The sequence below is a fragment of the Carex rostrata genome, chromosome 12, assembly GCF_964058835.1.
Source record: "Carex rostrata chromosome 12, lpCarRost1.2, whole genome shotgun sequence".
NCBI lineage: Eukaryota > Viridiplantae > Streptophyta > Magnoliopsida > Poales > Cyperaceae > Carex > Carex rostrata.
In genome coordinates this window covers 3,799,358-3,821,746 of record NC_135929.1, presented here as the reverse complement: position 1 = coordinate 3,821,746, position 22,389 = coordinate 3,799,358, and the positions used below count along the sequence as shown (strand labels likewise).

The following is a 22,389-nucleotide window of genomic DNA, read 5'->3' as shown; positions in this document are numbered from 1 at the left end:
GCAGTTTGAAGTAGGGTCTATTATTATAGACTTCATCACGGAATGTTTTTAAAATTTTTACAATGTATTATTCTCTATATAATGCTTCCATTTTTGATGCCTTCACCGTACCTCTATTTTTAAAAGTTTTAATAACTCAAAATTTAAATCATAAAATTCAAAATAAAAACGTTGCATATGAATTACATGATTTTATCTATGCACATGTAAAAAATTATAACATTTCAACTTTGTTTTGGTTGTTATATTGAGCTTGTAAAAATGTATACTAATGTGAATAATTTTTAGACGTTGATTTTAATTTTAACTTATTGATTCACATAAAAAGTAAAATCAAAATGTGAAAATTTTTTATGGGCACATAGAGAAAATAACATAGATCACGTCTAACGGTTTTATTATAATGTTTAAGTTTTAAATCTTGAGTTATTTAAATTTTTAAAAATGAAGGCATGATGGAGACAAAAAATGAAGGCATTTAAACCCTCCTCTTATTATATTATATGAACTGGAAATTTTCTCGAAGTTTAACAATGACTCATGTAACACAATTTTTATTAAATGAATAAACATTAAACAATATTAATTAAAGAAAAATCTTTATTAAAGAAAAAGTTAAAATTTTAAATTAAGACGACTTTTATATAGAGAAAAAAAAAGCTGGTACATGTAGTGTTTTGTTCAGCACAATTTTTATTATTCGAAACGCAAAAGTTGTGTATAATGACAAACAAGATGCTTTTTTTTTTGATAAAAGTGGGTACCCACCTGTTTCATATAGAAACGGGAATATTGTTCAATACAAAATTCAATGGGCCAGGGATCTCATTGTGATTAGTTCAGCCACATACAGGTTAACCAAAACAAAGCAGTAAACAGTCACCAAAAGAGATCAACAAGGATCATATTACAAGAACAAAGCAAGGTTTAGACTAAAATTTAGATCTATTATTACTAAGCGGATTTAGAAACTGAGGATGTAAAAGAGCAATCCATATTGGATTCTTCAGAGGATGGAGATATGGGATTTGTAGAAGCTGGATAAGAGAAAGTATCTGTATCAGACTCCATTCTGGCAATTAGGTAGTCCGATAGGTCCATTTCTCCTGACAAACAAGATGCTTAGTTGTTCAGTAATTCACATTTAAAAATAAAAATAAAAATTGTATTGCTTCTAGAATTACAATGCAATTAAGTAAATCAAACACATATTTCTTTCAAATGAAGAAAGAGAAATACAGGACCCAACTCATACAATCAAAATAAATATGGATAATATGTTATGACCATAAAACTTAAAAGATGTCATCCTGTTTATGTAGTATATAGATTGGACTTTAAGAGCTGCCGGCAGCATGTGATTCGTAAACCGAAATGCTGCAATTTATTTCATTTTTCTGTTTGGACTTTGGAGGCTCTGGATTTGTATGTAGGCCCATAATATCAGGAGGAAACTTTGATGATGTTATTCGTTCGAATATGCTTAGGCTCTGGTTTTGTATTTAGGCCCATAATATCAGGAGAAAACTTTGAAAATGTTATTCGTTTGAATATGCTTTCTCTGGTCTCTGGCCCAAAAATTTCCTTGGTCACTTTTGCGGGCCTTTGTTCAAATCAGATTGGAGACGGTACCTAAAGGCTAAAGTCAACACTCGACAGTCAACACCAAGCTTACAGCCGGATCGCTGGCAGCATTTAATGGACAAACCACAGTCGGGGACGGTTGAATTGAGTCATCTTTTTTCTCTTTTGCAAAATTTTCAGAAGAAAAAAAGAACAAAACTATGATTCCCCCCGTTCCAAAAAAATGTGAAAAAACATAGAATGGTCCCTCCAAATATGTTAGTGAAAGTGATACTTGCAGATATAAACCCCAACAGATGTTTTTCTAGTTAACCATTCGGTTTAGTGAAGCAAGGAGTAGTAAGAGGCATATTGCACTTAGAGGATTTATGGTTCATATGCTAATATATCTTTTAAGTATAGATTATTAATAGAATTCGTAGGAGTAGTAGTCATTTGGATCGTTTGGTTAAATAGGAATGCTTTAATCAAACTCCCACTTCCATTAGAAAAATGGGAGCTCAAATCTTGTCTCTAGCTAGGGTTTGGTGTAATGCTAAATCTGAAACTATAACTACTAATTTAGATTGTATAATGCCAAGTAATTTAACTGCTTTATCTACTCAGATGTTCACAGGTCAGCTGGTAACTGGGAGCCCTTTGGGTAAGATGACAAGCCAAACCCATGGGCTTGGAAGAAGAAATGATGATCTTCTTGTTCTATAGTATTACTGTGATTTTGTTATACTGCAGGGGCTGTTATGCAAGAAGTCTTGGAGCATGATCTGGTGTCTCAAATTGTCGATGTTGAAGATTTTTGTTTCATACTTGCTTTTGTTTTTTGAGTTTAGTTTGGTTAGTTATGATCTATGTTCACTGTGTGATGTATGGTAGTCGGTAGAAGTATGCTTTATATTACCTTTTGCTTTGGGTGATGTATGGATATTATGTGAGAATGTGATGTAAAAATCGGTGGGAAACCACTATTTGTCAAAAGGAGTAAGAGGCATAAAGGGAATCCAGGTCCTCGCTGCAGAGGAGAGAAGTATGTTGGTACTCCCAAATTGAAAGTCAATTTTGGCACATCAAGCTTCAAAATAAAGAGTATGCAGTGTGACAGAACTGTGGCAGAAAAAGAGTACCATAGTAGATATTACATGGCCAAAGAAGAGCATGCAGTGTGGCTGCCAGGGGTGAAGGAACCAGCTGATAAAGATATTGCTGCTTTAGTTGACTGATCATATATTGTTAGTGAATAGATGCAGTTGCCAGTGACAAGCACTGAAGGTTGCATGAGCCACCGGGACTGGATCTCCCCTTACCATAGGTAATGTCATGTAGAGCTGCATCAGTTAGACCGACAGGACTACAATCTCTTACACAGTTAGGCCTGCTAAATGAGCCGGGCCGGCTCATGGGTTTTGAGTTGGACCCTTGAATGGGCCTAACTGAGCCGAGCTCAATTCGAGTTTGAGCCCAAACTCGGCTCGAACTCGGAAATAGATCTCTGTTTCCTTACCGAGCGATCTGATCCGAGCCGAGCTCATGGGCCGAACAATTCCTTCGCTTCTCTTCTCAGTAGAACTCTTAGCAACGCAGCCGACGCTCTCCAGTTTCGCTTTCTCTCTCAGTAGAACTCTCAGCGACGCAGCCGACGCTCTCCAGCAGAGCTCCGTCGCTCTCCGTCTCTCTTCTCTCAGGTGCTCTCTCTCCTCTCCTCTCTCTCTCTCTTTCTCTCTCTCTCTGAGCTGCTTAATTTACGATTTTATTTTGTGGGTTTTGCTAAATTACGATTAGGTTTATAGTGGTACTGATTTTATTTTGTGGGTCTAGTATTTTTCACCTCAGATCAGTACTAATTTCGATTTGTGCTTGTTCCTGTTTCTATGATTTCAGAGGAGTTACTTCACTGGTAAGGGAAGTTTGTGGGTCTATTATTGAGCACAAGCACACATTCTACAAGTTTTTCACCTCAGTACTAATTTCGATTTCAGAGGAGTTACTTTACTGGTAAGGGAAGTTTGTGGGTCTATTATTTGACTGTTTCTATGATTTCTTAATTTTTCACTTTTGCACATCTAATTCTCTAATTATTTGGAAGGATTGTTTCTTAGAACTAAGTAAATACTATATGATATACAGGCAGGGCACAAGTTTCCTATAGTGTTTTATTTAGCTGTCGGTGGCTCTCTCCTTTCTTACATTTACTCAGCTCCTCCTCTAAAGGTATATCCAATACATCATGCATTTCATGCTTGTATGATGCATCATACCAGTGGTTACTGATATTCTTTTCATTTTATATATTTTGTCGATTTTAAATTTTTTGGATGTAATTGTAGAATGGAATGCATGTAAATACACTGATTTTATTGACTGCTGGTTGTTATTTACCAGTACTTAGCTTGATGGGTTCGATTTTGTGCAAAAATAAATAAATAATAAACTCTAAACCTGGTACATGTTGGTACTAAGCCTGAGAAGCATGTTATTTATCTAGAATGCTGGTAATAAGCCTGAGAAGAATGCTGGTACTAAATCTGGTACTGTCGGTTGTCGATTTTAAATTTTTTGGATGTAATTGTAGAATGGAATGCATATAAATACACTGATTTTATTGACTGTCAGTTGTTATTTACCAGTACTTACCTTGATGGGTTCGGTTTCGTGCAAAAAGAGAAAAACACAAAATAAACTCTAAACCCGGTACATGTTGGTACTAAGCAATTCTAATTCTCTAATTATTTTCATGTCAGTTTTGCTCAACCGAATAATGTTTTGTAGGTATTTGAGAAACAATCTGATCTCAATTTCGAAATAGTTCAAGAATGCTCATGCTTTCAATACACTGGAAAGTATGTGACTTTTTCGATTTGTATTCTTTCAATTTACTCCAGTACTGGACTGACTGGTATATAGTACTCTTTGGTACTGGTACGTGTAGAATAAGCCTCCCCTGGCCCCGGGCTGTTGAACAACTAAAGTTTTACTTAAATTTGTGTATGCTTTGGATTGCCATGCTTTGTATCTCTAATTCATGGATTGTTTGTTGTTTTTTGAATTATGGTTATTTGTTGTTTTTGAATTCATGGATTGTTTAGTTTATTATTATAATAATATAACCCTAAAGTGCAAACTGCAAACCAATCTTTGTAGTAATGGTTATTTTGTTATTTTGGTTTTTATCAGGGGTTAATTAGTCATTTGTTAGGTGAGTTTGATATTCGCTTCTGCAACTTTGTTATTATTTCTTTTATTTTTATTTTTATCATTATTATTTTGCTCTTCACTTTATAAATTTAATGTTTCGTTTCATTTTATAAAAATATAATAGTTGAGTTTGAGCCGAGAATTATAAATTTAAAAACAGTGGTGTCAGAGCCGAGAATTATAAATTTAAAATATAATAGTTGAGTTTGAGCCGAGGATAAAGCGACAATGGTGTCAGGGCCCGAGAATTATAAATTTCTGTTGTTGCCTTTGAAATATGTTATAAATAATTGAGTTTGAGCCGAGTTCGGGCTGAGCCTAAAAAGCCCAATGGACCGAGCCGAGTTCGGGCCGAGTTTATAGAGTATAATGGACCGAGCCGAGTTGGGCTTTATTCTTCAAAGTTGAGTCGAGCCGAGTCGGGTTCTAATGAAAGAATGAATGGGCCGGGCCGAGTTTTGAGCGAGTTACCGCTCATTAGCAGGCCTATACACAATATACTACAGCTCACAACGCACATCTGAAGGTCCTGAGTGTACTAGAGAGGATATCTGTTTTGCCTAATAAAAAGAATAGTATGGGACTAGATGATTTAAAAGTAGATGTAATACAAATTAAGATTGCTGCTGTTGAGGGGGAACCAGGCTGCATCCACATGGGTAAATTACATTTTTAACAGGGAACAATGAATCTATTATTATAAAATATCTTCATAATACAAAGATAAAAAACATTGGTCAAACACCATACAGATGCAGCACCAAGGTGAAGAAAAATTCAGCAATCCTTGTACATGAACAAACCTCACAAGCTTCTCAATAAAAAATAAGGGCAGTTCTCTTAATTTGCTCATTTGATACCAAAAACCTAGCCCTTTTTCTCTGGTCATCACATAAAACCAACAAAATGCATGGGTGTTGGCTGATTGCGGCATACACTATATCACATCCTCGTCATTGGCCCACAAATAATTTGGGCTGTAAGATGAGAATCAAGGGTATTGAGAAGAAACCAAGACACCTTGCTCGTTCAAACGTCTCTGAAATTGAGCCAGACGGGACTGTAAATCAATTATTCTGGCAGCTTTATAAGACAGAATGGCATTCAGTCTGGAGACATAGCCGTCTAACTGGTTGCCTGGTTGATCTGCTTCAACCAAGAGATCCATTTCCTGCCAAAACATATGGAATTTATAAATTAACCTTGATCACTACAACCACTATAAGAAAATGCTACAGGCTACAGCTAAATTTAGGTTCAATGAAAGCTATAATATAAATTTTGTCAAGCCCAATAAGTTCCATTGCAAAGGATAAAAGAGGATAATATGCATAGAATGAAGATGAGATCCCTTAAAAACATACCTCCCTGATGATATCTAAAGTCTCCTCAACTTGTTTCCTATGAGCTGACACCAAATCTTCCTCTTCCTATAATCACACCACACAAACAAAGGTCAAACATCTTTTAAACATTGTCTTCAAGGTAGTATATATATATTGATTTGCAAAGAAAAATTATCTCTTACCTTCAATAGTTCATTCAGCTGATCATCATCATCAGGCACACCCTCCCAATTCAAGTTCGGGTTGACACCTCCTTTACCTTGTTGGTATGTTGCTGCCTCATAATACTCATCAGGTCCAGTGTTTGTATTATATTTACTTCTATTAACTTCTTTTTTCTGCATGCTGTTTTGATAATTAATGCTTGTGCTTGTCTCCTTTCTCTGTGGCTTTGACCAATCAATATTATTCAGACTGTCACCGGCGCTGTTGATCACTTCAGGTCTGGGTTCAGGCAGTTGAAAGGAAGATAAAGGGATAGTTGTAGACTCCCTTAATGTCCCTGAAGAGATGTCCCGTTTGTGGTTACCTCCCTTTGAAAGGCTCTTAACCCTGTATCAGCAGTATTATTTTATTTTACTAAGGAAAAAAACAACAAAATAATATATAATAATCTGGAGATAAAACACTTCATTATCATAATTACAAAAAAAGAAACAGCAACTGTGACTTAATTATCATAATTACACTTAATTACATCCCATTTTTTATATTAATAATCATTGGTTTACAGTTCTACATAATTATATTAGTCTGATCAAACCTTTAGTTCAACCTTAACTGAAACAAAAAGGTATCTGCTTACTCGATTATTTATTGGCGAGTCCCTTAGCCTTTTATAGAAGTATAATGGCAAATTATGTTTTAGAATAATACATTAAGGAAACAGATTAGGAGAAACTTGTGGATTTTTTTAAAGAACGTTAACTTGGCAAAGTTAACATATCTGTTTAATTATAATTACACAGATGACCATGACTTGTAATTTCCTAACACCACATAAGAGAAAATAGAATAAAGCAACACTAGTTTAGGAGTTGAAGTATTCACCTATCAGCATATCTCAGAGTATTTAGTGTATGTTCGCATGAACCAGAACTTGGAGAAATGCAAGATATCATGACAGTGCGAGAGTCCCCAATGAATGAGTCCCTTAACACCTCCGTCAATTTGCTTCCTCTAAAAGGTATATGGGTCTGGTCATTGTCTAGTGCTCTGATGCATTCCTTCAGAGCCAAAAGGCTTTTGTTGATCTCAGCTCCTTCTATCCTGCACTCAATATGGGTATACAATTGGGTGTTTAGAGGAAAGGAAAACATGTTATAGTCATATGTCAAGTACTTGAGGGGCTGTTATTTTAACTTTGGTTATTGATCTAAAAAGTGGAGCTGTTACATGTTGGTCTTGAGCAACATCTCATGGCTAAACTGCCTGGGACAGAGATCTCTTTAGGAATCACAGCTTATACAATCATAACTATAAGTCACAAATCCTAGAAAATCTCCTCCCACTTTGAATATTAATGTATAAGAAAATAAAAAAGAATGGAGGAAAGATAACATTGTAAAAGATAAACACCTTGTTTGTTTATCGTTGTCAGTTGTATCGGCCCCACGCTCGCTACCAGCCAGATCAATGAAAGATAATTTGCCAATGGGTCGATGAGGTTTAGACTCGTTGCCATCTACAATTCTTTTAATAGCAAGCTGAAGAATGGCATGAGACCGAGAAGACTCTTCATTTGCACCAGTTGTGCCAGTGCTTCTAGTTGCATTTCCTTTCTCAATTAACTCTCTGATCATTTCCACATCAGTAACTCTATATTCTTGCAAGCCAACAATACACACCTTTTGTTTTCCATCTTCCCTCATCAAAAGCTTCCTATACATATTATCTTTCAGATTAGTAAAATATTTCCCACAAGAATATGGAGTTAGGCAATTTGAAAAGAAGAACATACTTCCGCTCATTCAGAAGATCAAAAAGCTTCCCACCATAAATTTCAAAGAAACTGACAAATAGCTGAAACCCTTGGTTTCTGTATGCATGGTTCATTAATCTTAGTATATCGTGAGAAGCTTTAAGAGGAAGAGGCTTCATGGTGAATGTCTTCCCACTGCCTAGAGATACAAGAAATATAAGGTTAAAATAAACCAAATATACATATGGAGAGGAAGTATTAATAATAATCAGACACATGCCTGTTTGTCCATATGCAAAGCATGTAGCTTTCATACGTTGAAATATTGCTGGTACAACTGGTTCAACCGTCTCCCTGTAAACCTAGAAAAGAAGGCAGAACAAGGAAGATTAAGAACACAAATGAAGGATAAGTACCAACAATAGAACATTTTAAATAGATTATTAGAAATTCCACCTGTACAAGCCTTCACATAAAATTGTCTCTTTTAGCTACTACTATAGTTTTATAGTGATCAGTACCGGTTGATCTAGTCAATTGTACCGACGTGTGATTGAACATCAACATTGTCGTATAGAATCATGAATGCTTACCTCATCATTTGAGACATCCTCATCCAAAACAGCATCAAATACAAAGTCATGTCTCTCAACATATTCTGTAAGGTCAACCTACACGACATCCCAGGTTTAGATACTGACAGCTGAGTGAAGATAAGCAAATAATTAGATGCGCAATTATAACTAACCTTAAGTTTGGTCTCATGGACAGTAAGACAATTGGAAGCTTGTTCAATGCTAATAATGTCTTCTTCCTTCTTAGTTATCTCCTTCTTATTTAGGGGCCTTTTGCGAACCTTCAATTGATTCACATATTATTTCTATAAAAAAATTCATGTCTGAGGAAGTGATAGGTAAAGTGAAGGCCAAGAAAACATACCACTACTTTGATCTTTGCAACAGAAGCAAGCTTCTCTTTATCCATAGGGAAGGGTTTTAAAGAACCATTTTCTGGCAATGTATCAGGTTTAGCCATTTGCCTATTCAAGTTGAAGCTGGGGTCTAACTCGTTGACATTTGTGCCGTGATTGTAAGATGATGGATAAGAACCATCATAAAACCCATGACCTCCAGTCTGTATGAGTATAGTTGGAAGGGAAATCAGTGCAAAGATCTTTTTTAATTTACTGGGCCATGTGAAGAATTAAAACTGTCAAATAGGTAATATTTGTAATGCATAGTTAACTTACAAAAAAGAAGCTTGATACTATGACTAATGTCTAGCGTTCTACATAAGGACCATTGGCCCAATTATATTGACAAAAAATATGAGCTTTCTATCAGCATTGCAAGTTTTAGTTTAGATTTTTTTCAATGATAGTTACAAGTAACTGGAATTGAAGTATTGAGACTAGATCTAAAACACAATGACATAAAACAAGTATTAGTTCAAAGCTAAGTAACAGAAGCAATAAAGCCCCATTACACATTTGTAACATTTTCAAATCTTACTTCAGGCAAGAGCTCAGTATCAAAGGAGTGTAAATCAAGCAATCCGGGGCTGAAATGGCTCGGTGAAACCAACTCTTCTCTACTCCAATTCCTAGGCAACGGCGATGTAGGTTCCACTGCCACGTAGATCTCCCCACTCGCGCCTCTTTGTAAACCCCTCGTCCCTCTCCCGTACTCTCCCTTTCAAAAATACCGAAAAAAGGTATCAATACTCGGTAAAACGTAGATCCACATACAAAATGCAAGATCTAGAAAAAAAGTACCTGAAGCCATTTGCTCGTCACAGCGGGGTCGAAGAGAAGCTGATCGGCCGGGTATTGTCTCTGATGCGGCTGTAGATTCGACGATCGTTGGGCCTTCATTGGGGATGGTGAGAGAAAAGGAGAGTGAAGAGGGGGCTGGAATTAGGAGCGATGGCGAATTGAAATGATATTTGAACGAGGAGATTAATTAAATTAAAATAAAGTGAAATTAGGTGAGTTCGCTTGAATTAATTTGAATCGAGTTTGAAAAAGTTCGTGGGAAGAACAGTAGTTTTTCTCTAAGCAATTCTACTCGTATAACCATTCGTGTCGGAAACTGATGACATGGAAAGATTTTCATTATATTATATATCCATATTAACTCGCTTCATGAATTGCAAGCATGCTTTGTTCTAGGGAATCTGTATCAATAAAAAAAATTCTTTCCGGAATTTGCCCTCCGGCAAAAACATTTATCAACTACTAGAGGTGTCTTTTACTTCTTTAACCAAATTGGCAAATTCCATCAATCGTCCTGGTCCGTGAAATTAGGGTACATATTACTCTGAAAGTGGGACCCATAATAGTGTTTTCAAACGCATTTAGCCAATGATCGAGGAGCAAATAATAATTGCTTGAGAAGATTCGTTCACGGAGAGGCGGACACGTGGAAGATAGGTGAGCGGTTGTTGGTTTCGGTGGAGATCTATCCTGTGCGTACAATGGTACGGGATCCCACAATCCTTCTATCCCAGTCCAATGGGACCCAATCCGAAGCATAGACAACAGTATGTATGGTATTGGTATCAGTGGTGGACCAGGTCTTCGACATCGCTCTCTCGTTTTAAACTGGTTAGCCGTTGTACGGCGTTAATGGAGCGTGGTAGTGGGGCCTTTGAACCCAATCCAATTCATGTATGGCCTATTTTTTGGGCCTAAAGCGGGCCTAGCAACGTATATGTTCCAAATGTAGCCCATTAGATCCGTAATATTTGTTTGTTAAAATGTCAACAGTAACAACGACATATCACATACGTACCTTGCGCGTGATATTTTGTTCTCACGGCTGCTTTCGTGGAATTATGTTTCAAGATTTGCAACTAGCTTAGATTAGATTTTAGGTTTTGAAAGAGGAAGCATTTGTATTCATCTAGGTGCAGTGTGTCGATCTTTTTCACCTAGATCGAGAGCATATATGCTATATCTTTTTGAAATTGTTTGATCTATTTTTATCAATTATTGTCAGGGTAAATGTCGCACACTCGCTGTGTACTGGAATGGTAATGTTTCTTTGTTACTTGAAAAAACATGTTCCCATGATTGTATCCGAATTGAAGCATAACTGGTAACATAAAAATCAAGTTGATAGCATGTGATAAATAAACTCAAGTAAATTTCCCTCTATTTATATACTCTAACACTTATTTATTTTGGAGTTAGAACATAAATTTCCTTCCAATATTTTTGGAAACAAATATTAATTTTATTTTTGGGGATCAGACGTTGGCCTTAATTTTATAAATAAGATGGACAAATAGCTTGTATTGACAAATTCTACGCTTATTCTATTTGTTTAAATTTTAAACAAAAACCTTAGGTATATTGGTAAGCCGCGCGTGGACTTAATTAACCGTTGTGCTGGCAAAACCAAATTAATAAAGTTTAAAATATATTTAAGATCGAAAGAAATTATCAATTCAGATGTACTGCCAAAATCAAAACACTAAATTAGCAACTTATATATCATACCAAAAAAATTGAAATTAAATAAGAGGCTTATAAGTTCCAAGCAAATATATTAGGATTAAATGATTTTTGTGAATTAACTTAGCTTACATGCAAAGTCTCTGAATAATTATTTTTCTGGAATATTTTCGTTCGAGGAACTTAATTGCAAGATGTATTCTTGTAACAATTGCACTAGTTGGAAATTAATGAAAAAATCCTTCTATTTTAGAGAATTAGTCAAGTATCTCCTTTATGTGATTATGTTCTTTTTGAAATTTCACAAAGATAATAAAGAAAGAAACAATGCATATGGTAATTCTCCTATTCCATCACTATCTCCGAAAAGGCTAGAGAGAGGATACACAAATTATATATATATATATCCCATTAAATAATACTGATCATACGACCTGGATCGACTTCCATTTTCCTAAAAGCGCACATGCCGGTCATCGGATGGTGCTCGATCATATGGTCGACGTCGCTAGTCGATATATCTTTCGCATCTAGCTTCCTAGCTCAGTGGTGGTGGTCCAATCCTAAGGATTGAAACTACCTTAATCCATTCCCTTTTCTCTTTTTTCTTAAAAGCTAGCTAGCTTTTGCTTAAATCAAAGGACCGCCATAAACTAGTCAGTGGTGCACTTTTGGTGAAGTGACGATTAATTTGGAGGTGAAGCTGAGAGAGAGGAAAATAGGGGGTTCTTTTTAGCTAGTAGTAAGTCGTGCTATGATTGAGAGATAGTATGGAGTCACTGGTGGCAGTAGGCTTCAGTCTCTCTCGAATCCTGGATAAGATCTCTCAATGCGCTCTCAGTCAAGAGAGACGGTAAATTTAATAGTGTTCTGGGATTTTTGTTTCGGTATTGAACGGGTAATTGCAGATAACCGAAACAGAACGAAATCGATTGGTACTGGTAGTCTCGCCCTTTTCACTAAAGTACTTTTGAGATTTTAAAATCGGACGTATTGACTACTCTTAAATTTCAAATTAATATCAACGAATAATGTTTTGACACATATAACATAAAAATATATGCAAACTATACTGACCGAACATAAGAGGTCGCAGGTTCAAAATTTGAATGAGAAAATTTTTCGTCGATATTAAATATTTGAGTGGCTTGATTTCCAATCTTTACTAAATAAAAAAGTTATATTGACCGGACATGAATATGTAAGTATTAATAATTATCATCCTAATCAATTTTGAAATTCCCAATAAAAAAATTCAATCGAAAGTTTAGATTAGATGTAGCAAATAAATAAATTTTGTACGCTTTTATGTAAATTTTGAAATACATACAGACATATTTATATGTATTAACTTTATTTAGTAAGACAACAATGTAGATATAATCGAAATTATTAAACCTTATTGAAATAATATGGTTTGAATAACAAAAATATACACACAATGACACAATAAATTTGTGATGTAAACATCTTTAGCCTCGTTTTTTTATTATTTGAATGGTTGTATTTTATCATCATGCATGTCTAATTTAATAAAAATTGAGCAGCCAAATATTTTACTGATATTCGTTAAATCTCGGCCGAAATGTCAAGTTCTCAATTCCATGTGCACTAGAGGGACCATAAGGTAGAACCGAAAGGTTGGTACAGTAAATTTGTTTCTCAAAACAGGGCTACTTATTATGGCCCACAACGGCACAAACACAGAATTAGTCTATTATTTTTTGTATATAGGAATTGTCTAAAATTTTAGTGATGAAATTATCCCATGCATAATGATTTCATACACAGTGTTCCTATGGTTTTGTATATAATTAATTCGAATTTTATTATATTTTAGAAGAAGAAAAATAGTATTTATTTTAGTTATGTCCTAATTTTTTTAAACTGATTTAATCGTAGAAAACCCAAACAAGCTATTCATTTCGTGACAGAAAACGTAATGAAAATCGTCTTTAAAAACGCTTTTCAACTGATTGAAAATTGTAACACCTGGCTCGTTTTCTTTATAAGCATTTTTGTATCATTATTTTATGTATATCAATAATTTATTTATTTAATTGTCAAACACTCTGTGTTGCAAAAGTCAAATATTTTTTTTTGTACTAGAGGAAGTCAGATAATTTTTTTTCCCTTCTGGAAAGGTCAATCATTTTTTTAGATTTAGATTACAGACATCACCTCACAGAGTAATAATTTATGCAAGCATCCAGTTTTTAATTAATTTTGTTACAAGCTATAACCAGATAATTAGCATATTCCATTATTCCCCTTGTTCTCTGACCAATGATTAATATACAAATATCTTCATGAACCATCACTTCAGCATGCAAATATTAAATAAATATAGTTCTGATTAAAGTGGAGATGTCAAACAATTACTTATCTCCTAGCTTTATACGCGAGAATACCCCTACTAAAAGTTATCAGTACAATATCACAATATGACATTTTTTCTGAATTTTTTATTTTCATATCACCTGAATTTTTTTATGTTTATCGAAAACATAAAATTTAAAGTTCGTTTATATGTAATCAAGAAATAAAAAGATCAAGAAACATATTTAACTACAACCAATCATCGATGATTATTTTTTGTTTGGATAGTTTTTTAATTATCAGATATGTCAAAGATTTATGTAGAATTATTTTTTTTCTAATATTAGTTTTGCCTGAAATACAATTACTTGTGCTTATATGAGCAGACACTATAAAAGGTAATAAACAACATATAAGTGGATATTAAAGTAATAAGGGACCTAATTAAATATAACAGGTCTAGTAAAATACCAAAAGGCAAAAATACATGTCCCTACTTTGAGCTGTCTTTAAAAAAGACAAAAGCGCAAAATATCCTCCACCTCAGTTGGTGCGGTGCGCCGGTTCGGCAATCTGGTGATTTGGCACGGTGTGGGGCCCACAGGCCTGATCTTCTAATACAACTTAAAAGTTGCGAGACGCGGTTTTATCTTCTCCTGTGAGCCTCCAATTTCCCATTGAGAGAGAGACTTTGACATTTTAGGCGAAGTCAAGTGGCGCGGTGAGAGAGTTACCACGCTTTGGATTGCTGTACGGCGCGTGCGATTTTAGACAGAAAGAGAACTAATTAAACAATAATAATTAGTTATTAGTTTAATCCGTTGCCGATAGAGCGTGCGCCTTCCATTTGGGACTGGGTCATTAGCGCCATTCCAAATGGGTAGGGCATCTCTGGAATTATTCCCTGTAGAATTAGTTACACACTGGCGTGGTGCAATTTGTGGAGTCATTTTCAGCTTATGCTTTTGTCAATAATCAAGAAACCAGTGCCAACGGCAATTGATAATTCAAAAGTCAATTTTTATCAAAAAAAAATTTGTAATATGAAAGTCAATCTACATCTGTTTGATTTCTAGAGAAAAGTAAGGAAATGGAGATTTACAATTAGTCAAATTAAATAATTTGAATAATTGACTAGTTGAGGTTTCATTTTCAAATTAATTTTTTCATTTGATATGTGAGATTAAAAAGTTATATTGTAGTCCTGATGTAAATTTTGAAAAATTCTATATAATTTATTGCAGTTGGAAATAAATAGATTTTATTTATTTATTTATCATTGTGTGTGTGTATATATATATATATATATATATATATATATATATATATATATATATATATATTAGTTGAGTGTGGCTAAACTTTTGTTTGAATTGATAAAAAATAATTGGACAATAATATTACTTGCTTTTATATATATAGTAGTTGGGGACGTAGGGGACGTAATTCGCATCCTCTGAGATATGTTATGTACGAATCTCAAAGCTCAAATAATACTGTCCCTACGCTATACCGAGTAGGCACCGGACACATCGGTCACTCAAAATATGCGTTATCTCAGAGGATACACACTTGGGGGGGGGGGGGGGGGGCGGGGGGGGGGGGAATTGAATCGGAATTTACTAGACAATTAACATGCTTAATATTTATTTTTTATATTTTTATATTCTCTAATAATTATGAATTATGCATGACATAATTTGGGAGTTTAACATTTATGTATATGCACTATATCAATTTCTTTTGATATAAGCTAACAAAACAATTAATAAACTTTAAATCGTCAAAAAAAAGATTTGGAAAAGTTCAAGACCAATCTACTGTTTGTGTATTTAATTAATGAAGTGACATGAGTTCTTTGTGGATCCAAGTGAAAATTTAACTACTAAATGATTGATAATTTTTGTTGAAAGAAAAATAATCAGTAATTATGATATGGTTTTGGTAATCTTAGAAAATAAATTTTGTATTCATACAAATACAATTGATCATATCTGAATAGAGAATAATTTTTTTAAGCAATTAGCAATGAAATAATTAATCTAGGTATGAAAATGCAAGAGTTCTTGGCTAAATTAAAATAAAATAAAATAAAGTAAACCAATTTAATATACGAAAATTGTTGACTAGCAAGCTAGCGGAAGTAAAAGAAATCTGTCGCAATACATTGCAGAGCATTTAGAACAGCCTACTTTTTTTTTGTTTTTTGTTTTTTTTTCGAAACAGCCAACTTGCCAACTTGCCTAAATCTTGTGATTACCACCAACACGTACAAACTTTGACTTTCAACCCATAAAACAAATCCCTCCTCTTCTCAATTTTTATATATATACACATCCGAGCTTCAAAATAAGATCACATAACAAAAGTCAGCGCCTTTCATTACAAGATAACTAGCTCCCCCGGTCACCCCCCTCATAAAAGAGCTTTAATGGAGCTGAATGATTGGGATCTTTTCGCTGTTGTCAGAGGTTGTGGGTTCTTTGGTCCAGAGGCCAGCACAACTGCCCAGGGAAACCCTTTCTCTTTCTCTTCTCTAGCTTGTAGAGATGAAAAAGAGGAGGTGAGGTATGAAGAACGAGAGAAGCTCTTGAGCTTTTCTGGCTTTGTGAGAACACAAGCTTCTCTTTGGGAAACAGAGGAGCCTTGCAAGCTGTTTTCACTCGAAACCAGTCGGCCGCACCCAAAGCCAGAACAGAAACCCAATGTTCAGACATCTCGGCCGACAAAAAGAAGGTAACTTTAATTCTTCATTATGTTTATATCTTCAATAGATAATCCGTCTCTTTGATGGTAATTTATGAAGTATTGGTTAATGAATTACAGGAAGAGCCAGCTACAAAAAGTGGTACGCCATGTACCGGTGTCTGATGGTCTTACCTCTGACTTGTGGGCCTGGCGTAAGTACGGCCAGAAACCAATCAAGGGGTCTCCTTATCCTCGGTACGTAATAATAATAATAATAATAATAATAATAAAAGAAAGTAAATGTTTTTGTAACGCAATACATAAAATTTATCCTTGTTAACACGTAAACAATATATACTAATGTTCTGTTATTATAATCAAAACAGTGGATACTACAGATGCAGTAGCTTGAAGGGATGCATAGCTAGGAAGCAAGTAGAGCGAGACCGTGCTGATCCATCTATGCTTGTAATAACATACACAGGAGAACACAACCATGCCGTACCAACCCATCGGAACTCGCTTGCAGGGATTAGCCGCCCGAAATTCCCAAAACAAAACTCATCACCAGTTGTTTCAGGCGATTCCGAGCTTTCTCCAACAACACCCCTCTCAGCAACTGCTTTAGAAGAGGAGGAGCATGAGGATTTCTATGAGATGATGAAGGAAGATTGGATGCAGACGAAGTTTAGTAGTGAAGATGATGAGTCGTGGTTTACCGGGTTAGATAGTGGATTTGACGAGGGGCTTTTGTTGTAGTGGAGAAAGGAGGAGGGTTAATGGAAGGGAGGAAGGGGTGAGGTTTCAAGTTTTGGCTTTTGAGTGAATTGTGAGAAATGGAGGGGTTAAGATGTCTCCCTCTCCTCAACTTCTCTTCCTCTCTCTCTCTCTCTCTGCTCCAGTTTGCTCCCCAAATTATGAAACAAACCACGGATTAATTCTCCTTATTTTGTGGTTGTTCATCATTTTGCACCAAGTTAGAAGTTGCAATGAGCGCCTAATTCGCCGAGAAGAGAGAGTAGGGTGGGTTCACATCAATTGTTGATAAAGAGAGATCACAGATTAGTACTTTTTGTTTCTTTTTCTTTTGATGTAACAATGACATATTGGATGCTAATGTAGAATATAGATAACTTTTATATGATCGCTTATTGTTATATGTAAATTTGAAAAGCTGTTATCCAAAGGTATAGTTTCTTCTTGATTATTTTTCGTTGAATGTGCTGCTTCTATATACTCGTGGAGAACTCAAGCAAGAAAAAGAAAGAAAAACGAAACCGTGTGAAACCAAATTGAAGAAAACTGCTGGATGTAGACTTGAATTTCTTGTTTACTGTTAAGATAACAAAAAGTCCGTTTCTTTTATTGCCTTGGCAGTGGCTGGCAATGCAATATTACATCTTACAATTTGCAATCTTGGCTTTTACAAGATAACAAAAAGTCATAAACCAACGAAGCAATTGTCTATACGGAATCGAGTTTAATTATAATTGTTTTTTTTTTTGCCATTCACCTCAAGTCAAATAGCGATTTTTATTTATTATTCCACTTTTCCCTTAGTACAGGAAACACCCCCTGTCTGCGACCGGATCAAAGCTAGTAGGAGCGGCGACAACATAACCATGAGCACCGACATGGAAATAACCTGAGACAAGATTATTACTTAATTATCTGATCTGTTGTTGATGTGCGTTGAGATTAAAAAGGTGCATGATTCATTACAAAACTGGCTTTCAAAATTAGTTGATTGGTAAAAAGGTCACACAACCTGACAACCCCAAAATTAATGCATTACCGGTATCAAAATCCAAATATAATAAAGGGGGAATTTCACATATACAACTCAAAAACTTTATAATTAGTATTTTCCTCCCTAATTTTCATAATATCATATTTACCCTTCTAAATTACAAAAACTCACAAATTTATCCATTATTGTCGTTTAGATTAAAACACATTTTAAATTATAAAAAAAACCATCTTATTTTTTTATTAAGAAAAAACAAAAAAAATATAGCACATATAAGAAAAATGTCAATTAGTCGGTTTTCCAGAATAAATACTTCTGGTTGCCCGAGCTGATATTCATATTTCAAAAAAATACAATTTCTTTTTCAACTGAACAAGATCTTTCTTTTTCATAATAACTCCTCTCTGCAATTAGCCCCAATTAAGTCCAAAATTGAGTTCAAGTTCTCATTTCAAATAACAAGAGAACCTAAAAACCAGTCTACAAAAAGCCCATGTTTGTGTTTATATATATATACCCCTCAAATCAGGGCAGATATGATTGACAAAAAAATGCGATGGACATTGGACTTAAATCAATCCGATGTTCGTTTGGAATTATACGATTCGCTCCATAATCCGTGCAGACTACTTCAACATGCGTGCTGCTTTAATATTAATGCGGATCAAACACATACAAATCATGAAACGATTCAGATAGTTCAATGTCCATCGGACACTCCTCGCTTCCAGTGTTGGGACTATGCACACTGAATTTGTATTCTTTTGGATTGGGGCAAGTACCTAAGTGGATTTCTACATCTACCACTTACAAAATCCAAAGCTGCAAATTTTTGAAGGTACAACAATTCTGCAAGGCCAAATCTTCAACCTGTACACAGACATCACCAGATACATCTCCTCGAGTTAAATAGAAATAAATAAAGTTGATTTCATACAAAGCAAGAAATTCATACTTCATGGTATCTATTTCCATATACTGGTTAATACAATACATCACTATAATTTGCTTTCTTTTGTTTGTCTTGGTTAGTACTGGACATATTCCTGTTTAACTTGCCCGAGTACCAACAGCGGTACAATACAAAGCAGAGACATAAATTAATATCCCAACATAAGATTCCAAAGTAAAAACCAAACAAAAACAGAGAGATATATTTCTCCCAGTAAGGTATAATAAGCTAAATTAATAATAGGACCTATCAAGTTTAGTACAAATTAGCTCACTTAAATAATATAAAAGCTTTCAACTAAAGCACAATAGCACAAAATACAAGGAATAAGGGGCCATTAAACAGATTGGTCAGCCTTATGCTCAACAACAGCATTGAGACACCCATTGCTGTCATAACCTTTATTTAAACATATTTTTGCAAAACAAAACGGAATTACATCCAAAATTAGACCCATGTGGATTGAATAGAAATAAACCATTTTTTTTTTAATTCGTTGGGTTAATTATCAAACAGTTCTTCGAGATAAAATGCCTTTTAGCACGGCGATGCGCATGTGTCTCATTTTTTATTGTTGGTTTGATTACCGATCCAGAACTGGGGTCAAATTATGGGCTGGGCTAGTATTGGGCTTGGGTGATTGAACAGTGATGGTTAGGTTTCTGTATTTTCCAATAATTGTAAGAATTTTTGTAGGATTGGCAACTAGATTACCTTTTCTAATAAATCTTTAGCCCATGTCAGCTTTTCTTCGCTCGTTCTCCAATACTGATCGGGTCAGTGTTGTAAATAACGGTATGCAGTCATCGGACGGACTCGATAATGCCAAGCAATTAATCAGATATAATTAGAAATAATTGGTCATAATAGAAAATAATCGGTCGATTAATCCATGACGGTTTGGTTACCGCCAACGACTAATCAGCCGATTAATTGTTTAAACAGACATTTTTTTACAACACTGGATCAGGCGTAACGTTTGAATTTGTATTCAATATCTTGGCAGAGGCTCAACGATTGTGAATGCATTCAAATCAAAGTGTTAATTTGTCGATAATTAGTACTACTAATGTTATCAGAACCGGACCGGACATCAACTCGGTAAATCTTCGGGTCAACGGTTTACTGGTCAGACCGGTGAGTCAATTGATTCAACTGTTGATTTTTTTAGAACAATTATAACTTCAAAACCCAACAACCTAAACTTAACAGCTCCAATTTCACTTGAGATATGGTTGTTTAGTATATTTGACTTAATCAAGGACTATATTGTTGTTTAGAGATAAACTATATAATATTCGACATATTTTTATGTGTGGATACATAGCAGAAGAAGAATGCTGATTTCGGATATTGTTAATCATGTTCACTACTTTTTTTGTTTCAAATTCATCTGATATCAAAACCGTTAGATAAGTGATATCTCTGATTCTAATTTTTAGTCTTAAATTCAAGAACAGAATTACTGATTCGATAAAATCACCAGGAAAAAAAAAAGTAGAATCCAGCAAATTTCAAAAACTTTACTTGAATCTAAAAGATCAGGCAAATTTGTGTCTACAAGAATCGACAAATCTGATCTTGAATCAGATTCTTTATCAACAACAGAAACTAATGAGGCATCCTCGAATTCAGTTCCAAAAGCTCCCCAAATCCAAATCAACACCTCAATCCTTCGACTGAACTTTGATTCAAGCAACCAATTATTTTAGCCTCATGTTTACTGATAATAGACTATTATTCCTATCCTGATTGTCACCAATCCCCCTCTCAAATAATTAAATCAGCTCAATTTTCATATACAAATCCCAAATTGTTCATGTTTTTACGAGGTCAATTCTTACTTTCTTAATGATTTGTCTTCCTGCCTTGAGGCTAAATCGGATGTAAACCACTGGCATCGTTAACACCAGCTCATACGTGCTTGGCTCCTCTCCTCTCGCACCATCTTTGTTCAGTCAAGCTATGCCATACACGACGACAGCCACCTTATTGGAAACATTTCATCGCACGTACTGAACAAATCTCAGGTGAGGGTTCTCGAAATCAAGTTGCAACTTTCAAATCGTGAAGAAAGGATCTCTGAGCAGCACAATCTAACACTCTTTCATCAAGACCAATAGCCGGTGAACTTCGATCTATAGGCTGTGAGGTTCTGGGGAGGATCTTGTCTTGTGTGCTTTTGCTGGCCTCGGCTCCGACTACAACCCCTCGTCATGGTTATCACTTATCAAGTGTCCTCTCTTACCATGGCTGATCCCCACAGACATCTCCTCACTTGCAACACCAAGCTTGAAAAGTTCGAAAATTTGAAGCATAAAAAATATCTATTTTAAACCAGATTCTTTTGTTGAAAAGGTTCAGCGTTTTTTAATAAAAGTTGGTCGGTTAAACCGGTTCGGGCCGGTCCAATAACATTAACGATCTATCAACTGGACTAGACCGGACAACTGACCGGGTCCGGTTTTTTCCGGTCAAATTGACGGTCCGGTCCAGTTCTCATAACACTGATTAGTAGAAGACAAGTCAGGTGGAAGTGGAACGATGTATAAGAGGCATATATATTGAAAGATGAAGTGAGAGAAAAGCATACGGCTGGGAGATAAAGGTTGGGAGCTTCATTTCTAAAACAATTGCGGGCGCAAATGGGTTGTGTACTTGTGTATTTAAAAAAATTGCGAGCTTATTCCATTTCTAAAACAATTGAGTTAGAAATTATTCCATTTCTAAAACAATTGAATTTATTCGTACAAATAATTAATAATCGCATCCAATTATGGCAAAAAGCATATACGGGGGCGGGTTGAGATGAACTAGGTCCAGATCATTTCTTAAGAATTTTCTGAATCATTTATGTGATGTCACATCATTTTTTGAGTTTTTATTTTTATTTGAAGCCCGTATATCATTTTTTGAGTTAGGATGAGATCAGTGTATTTAAAAAATAGACATATAATTATTAAAGAAAGAGAACCAGTATTTAAACAGTACATATAGTTATATTCTGCAAATCATTGAGGTTCATAGTTGTGAATATTGCTAATTTGCATTTGATTTCATAAGCATTGCTATTAACAAGCAAATGTAACAATATTCTTAATTTTTCCTATCCTGGGCCAGAAGAACATATTTAAGGCTGATAGCAATGTTTACTGTTGCATTTTGGGTTTTTGTAAGCATGAA

General features: G+C 35.0%; 2 protein-coding genes across 2 annotated transcripts; one reads left to right on the top strand and one right to left on the bottom strand.

Moving 5' to 3' along the window:
• Nucleotides 1–5,442: 5,442 nt before the first annotated feature.
• Nucleotides 5,443–10,048, bottom strand: LOC144562841 (kinesin-like protein KIN-13B). Its single transcript, XM_078312142.1, has 12 exons — nucleotides 9,815–10,048; nucleotides 9,552–9,731; nucleotides 8,980–9,174; nucleotides 8,789–8,896; nucleotides 8,634–8,711; nucleotides 8,317–8,402; nucleotides 8,080–8,235; nucleotides 7,698–8,000; nucleotides 7,170–7,388; nucleotides 6,302–6,671; nucleotides 6,138–6,203; nucleotides 5,443–5,944 (listed from the first exon to the last, which is right to left on the bottom strand). The coding sequence occupies exons 1-12, from the start codon at nucleotides 9,911–9,913 to the stop codon at nucleotides 5,765–5,767; spliced, it is 2,040 nt and encodes a 679-aa protein (XP_078168268.1). The 5' UTR covers nucleotides 9,914–10,048; the 3' UTR covers nucleotides 5,443–5,764.
• Nucleotides 10,049–16,203: 6,155 nt separating this feature from the next.
• LOC144563553 (WRKY transcription factor 22-like) lies at nucleotides 16,204–17,708 on the top strand. Its single transcript, XM_078313048.1, has 3 exons — nucleotides 16,204–16,552; nucleotides 16,643–16,759; nucleotides 16,891–17,708. The coding sequence occupies exons 1-3, from the start codon at nucleotides 16,248–16,250 to the stop codon at nucleotides 17,261–17,263; spliced, it is 795 nt and encodes a 264-aa protein (XP_078169174.1). The 5' UTR covers nucleotides 16,204–16,247; the 3' UTR covers nucleotides 17,264–17,708.
• The last annotated feature ends 4,681 nt before the right edge of the window (nucleotides 17,709–22,389 follow it).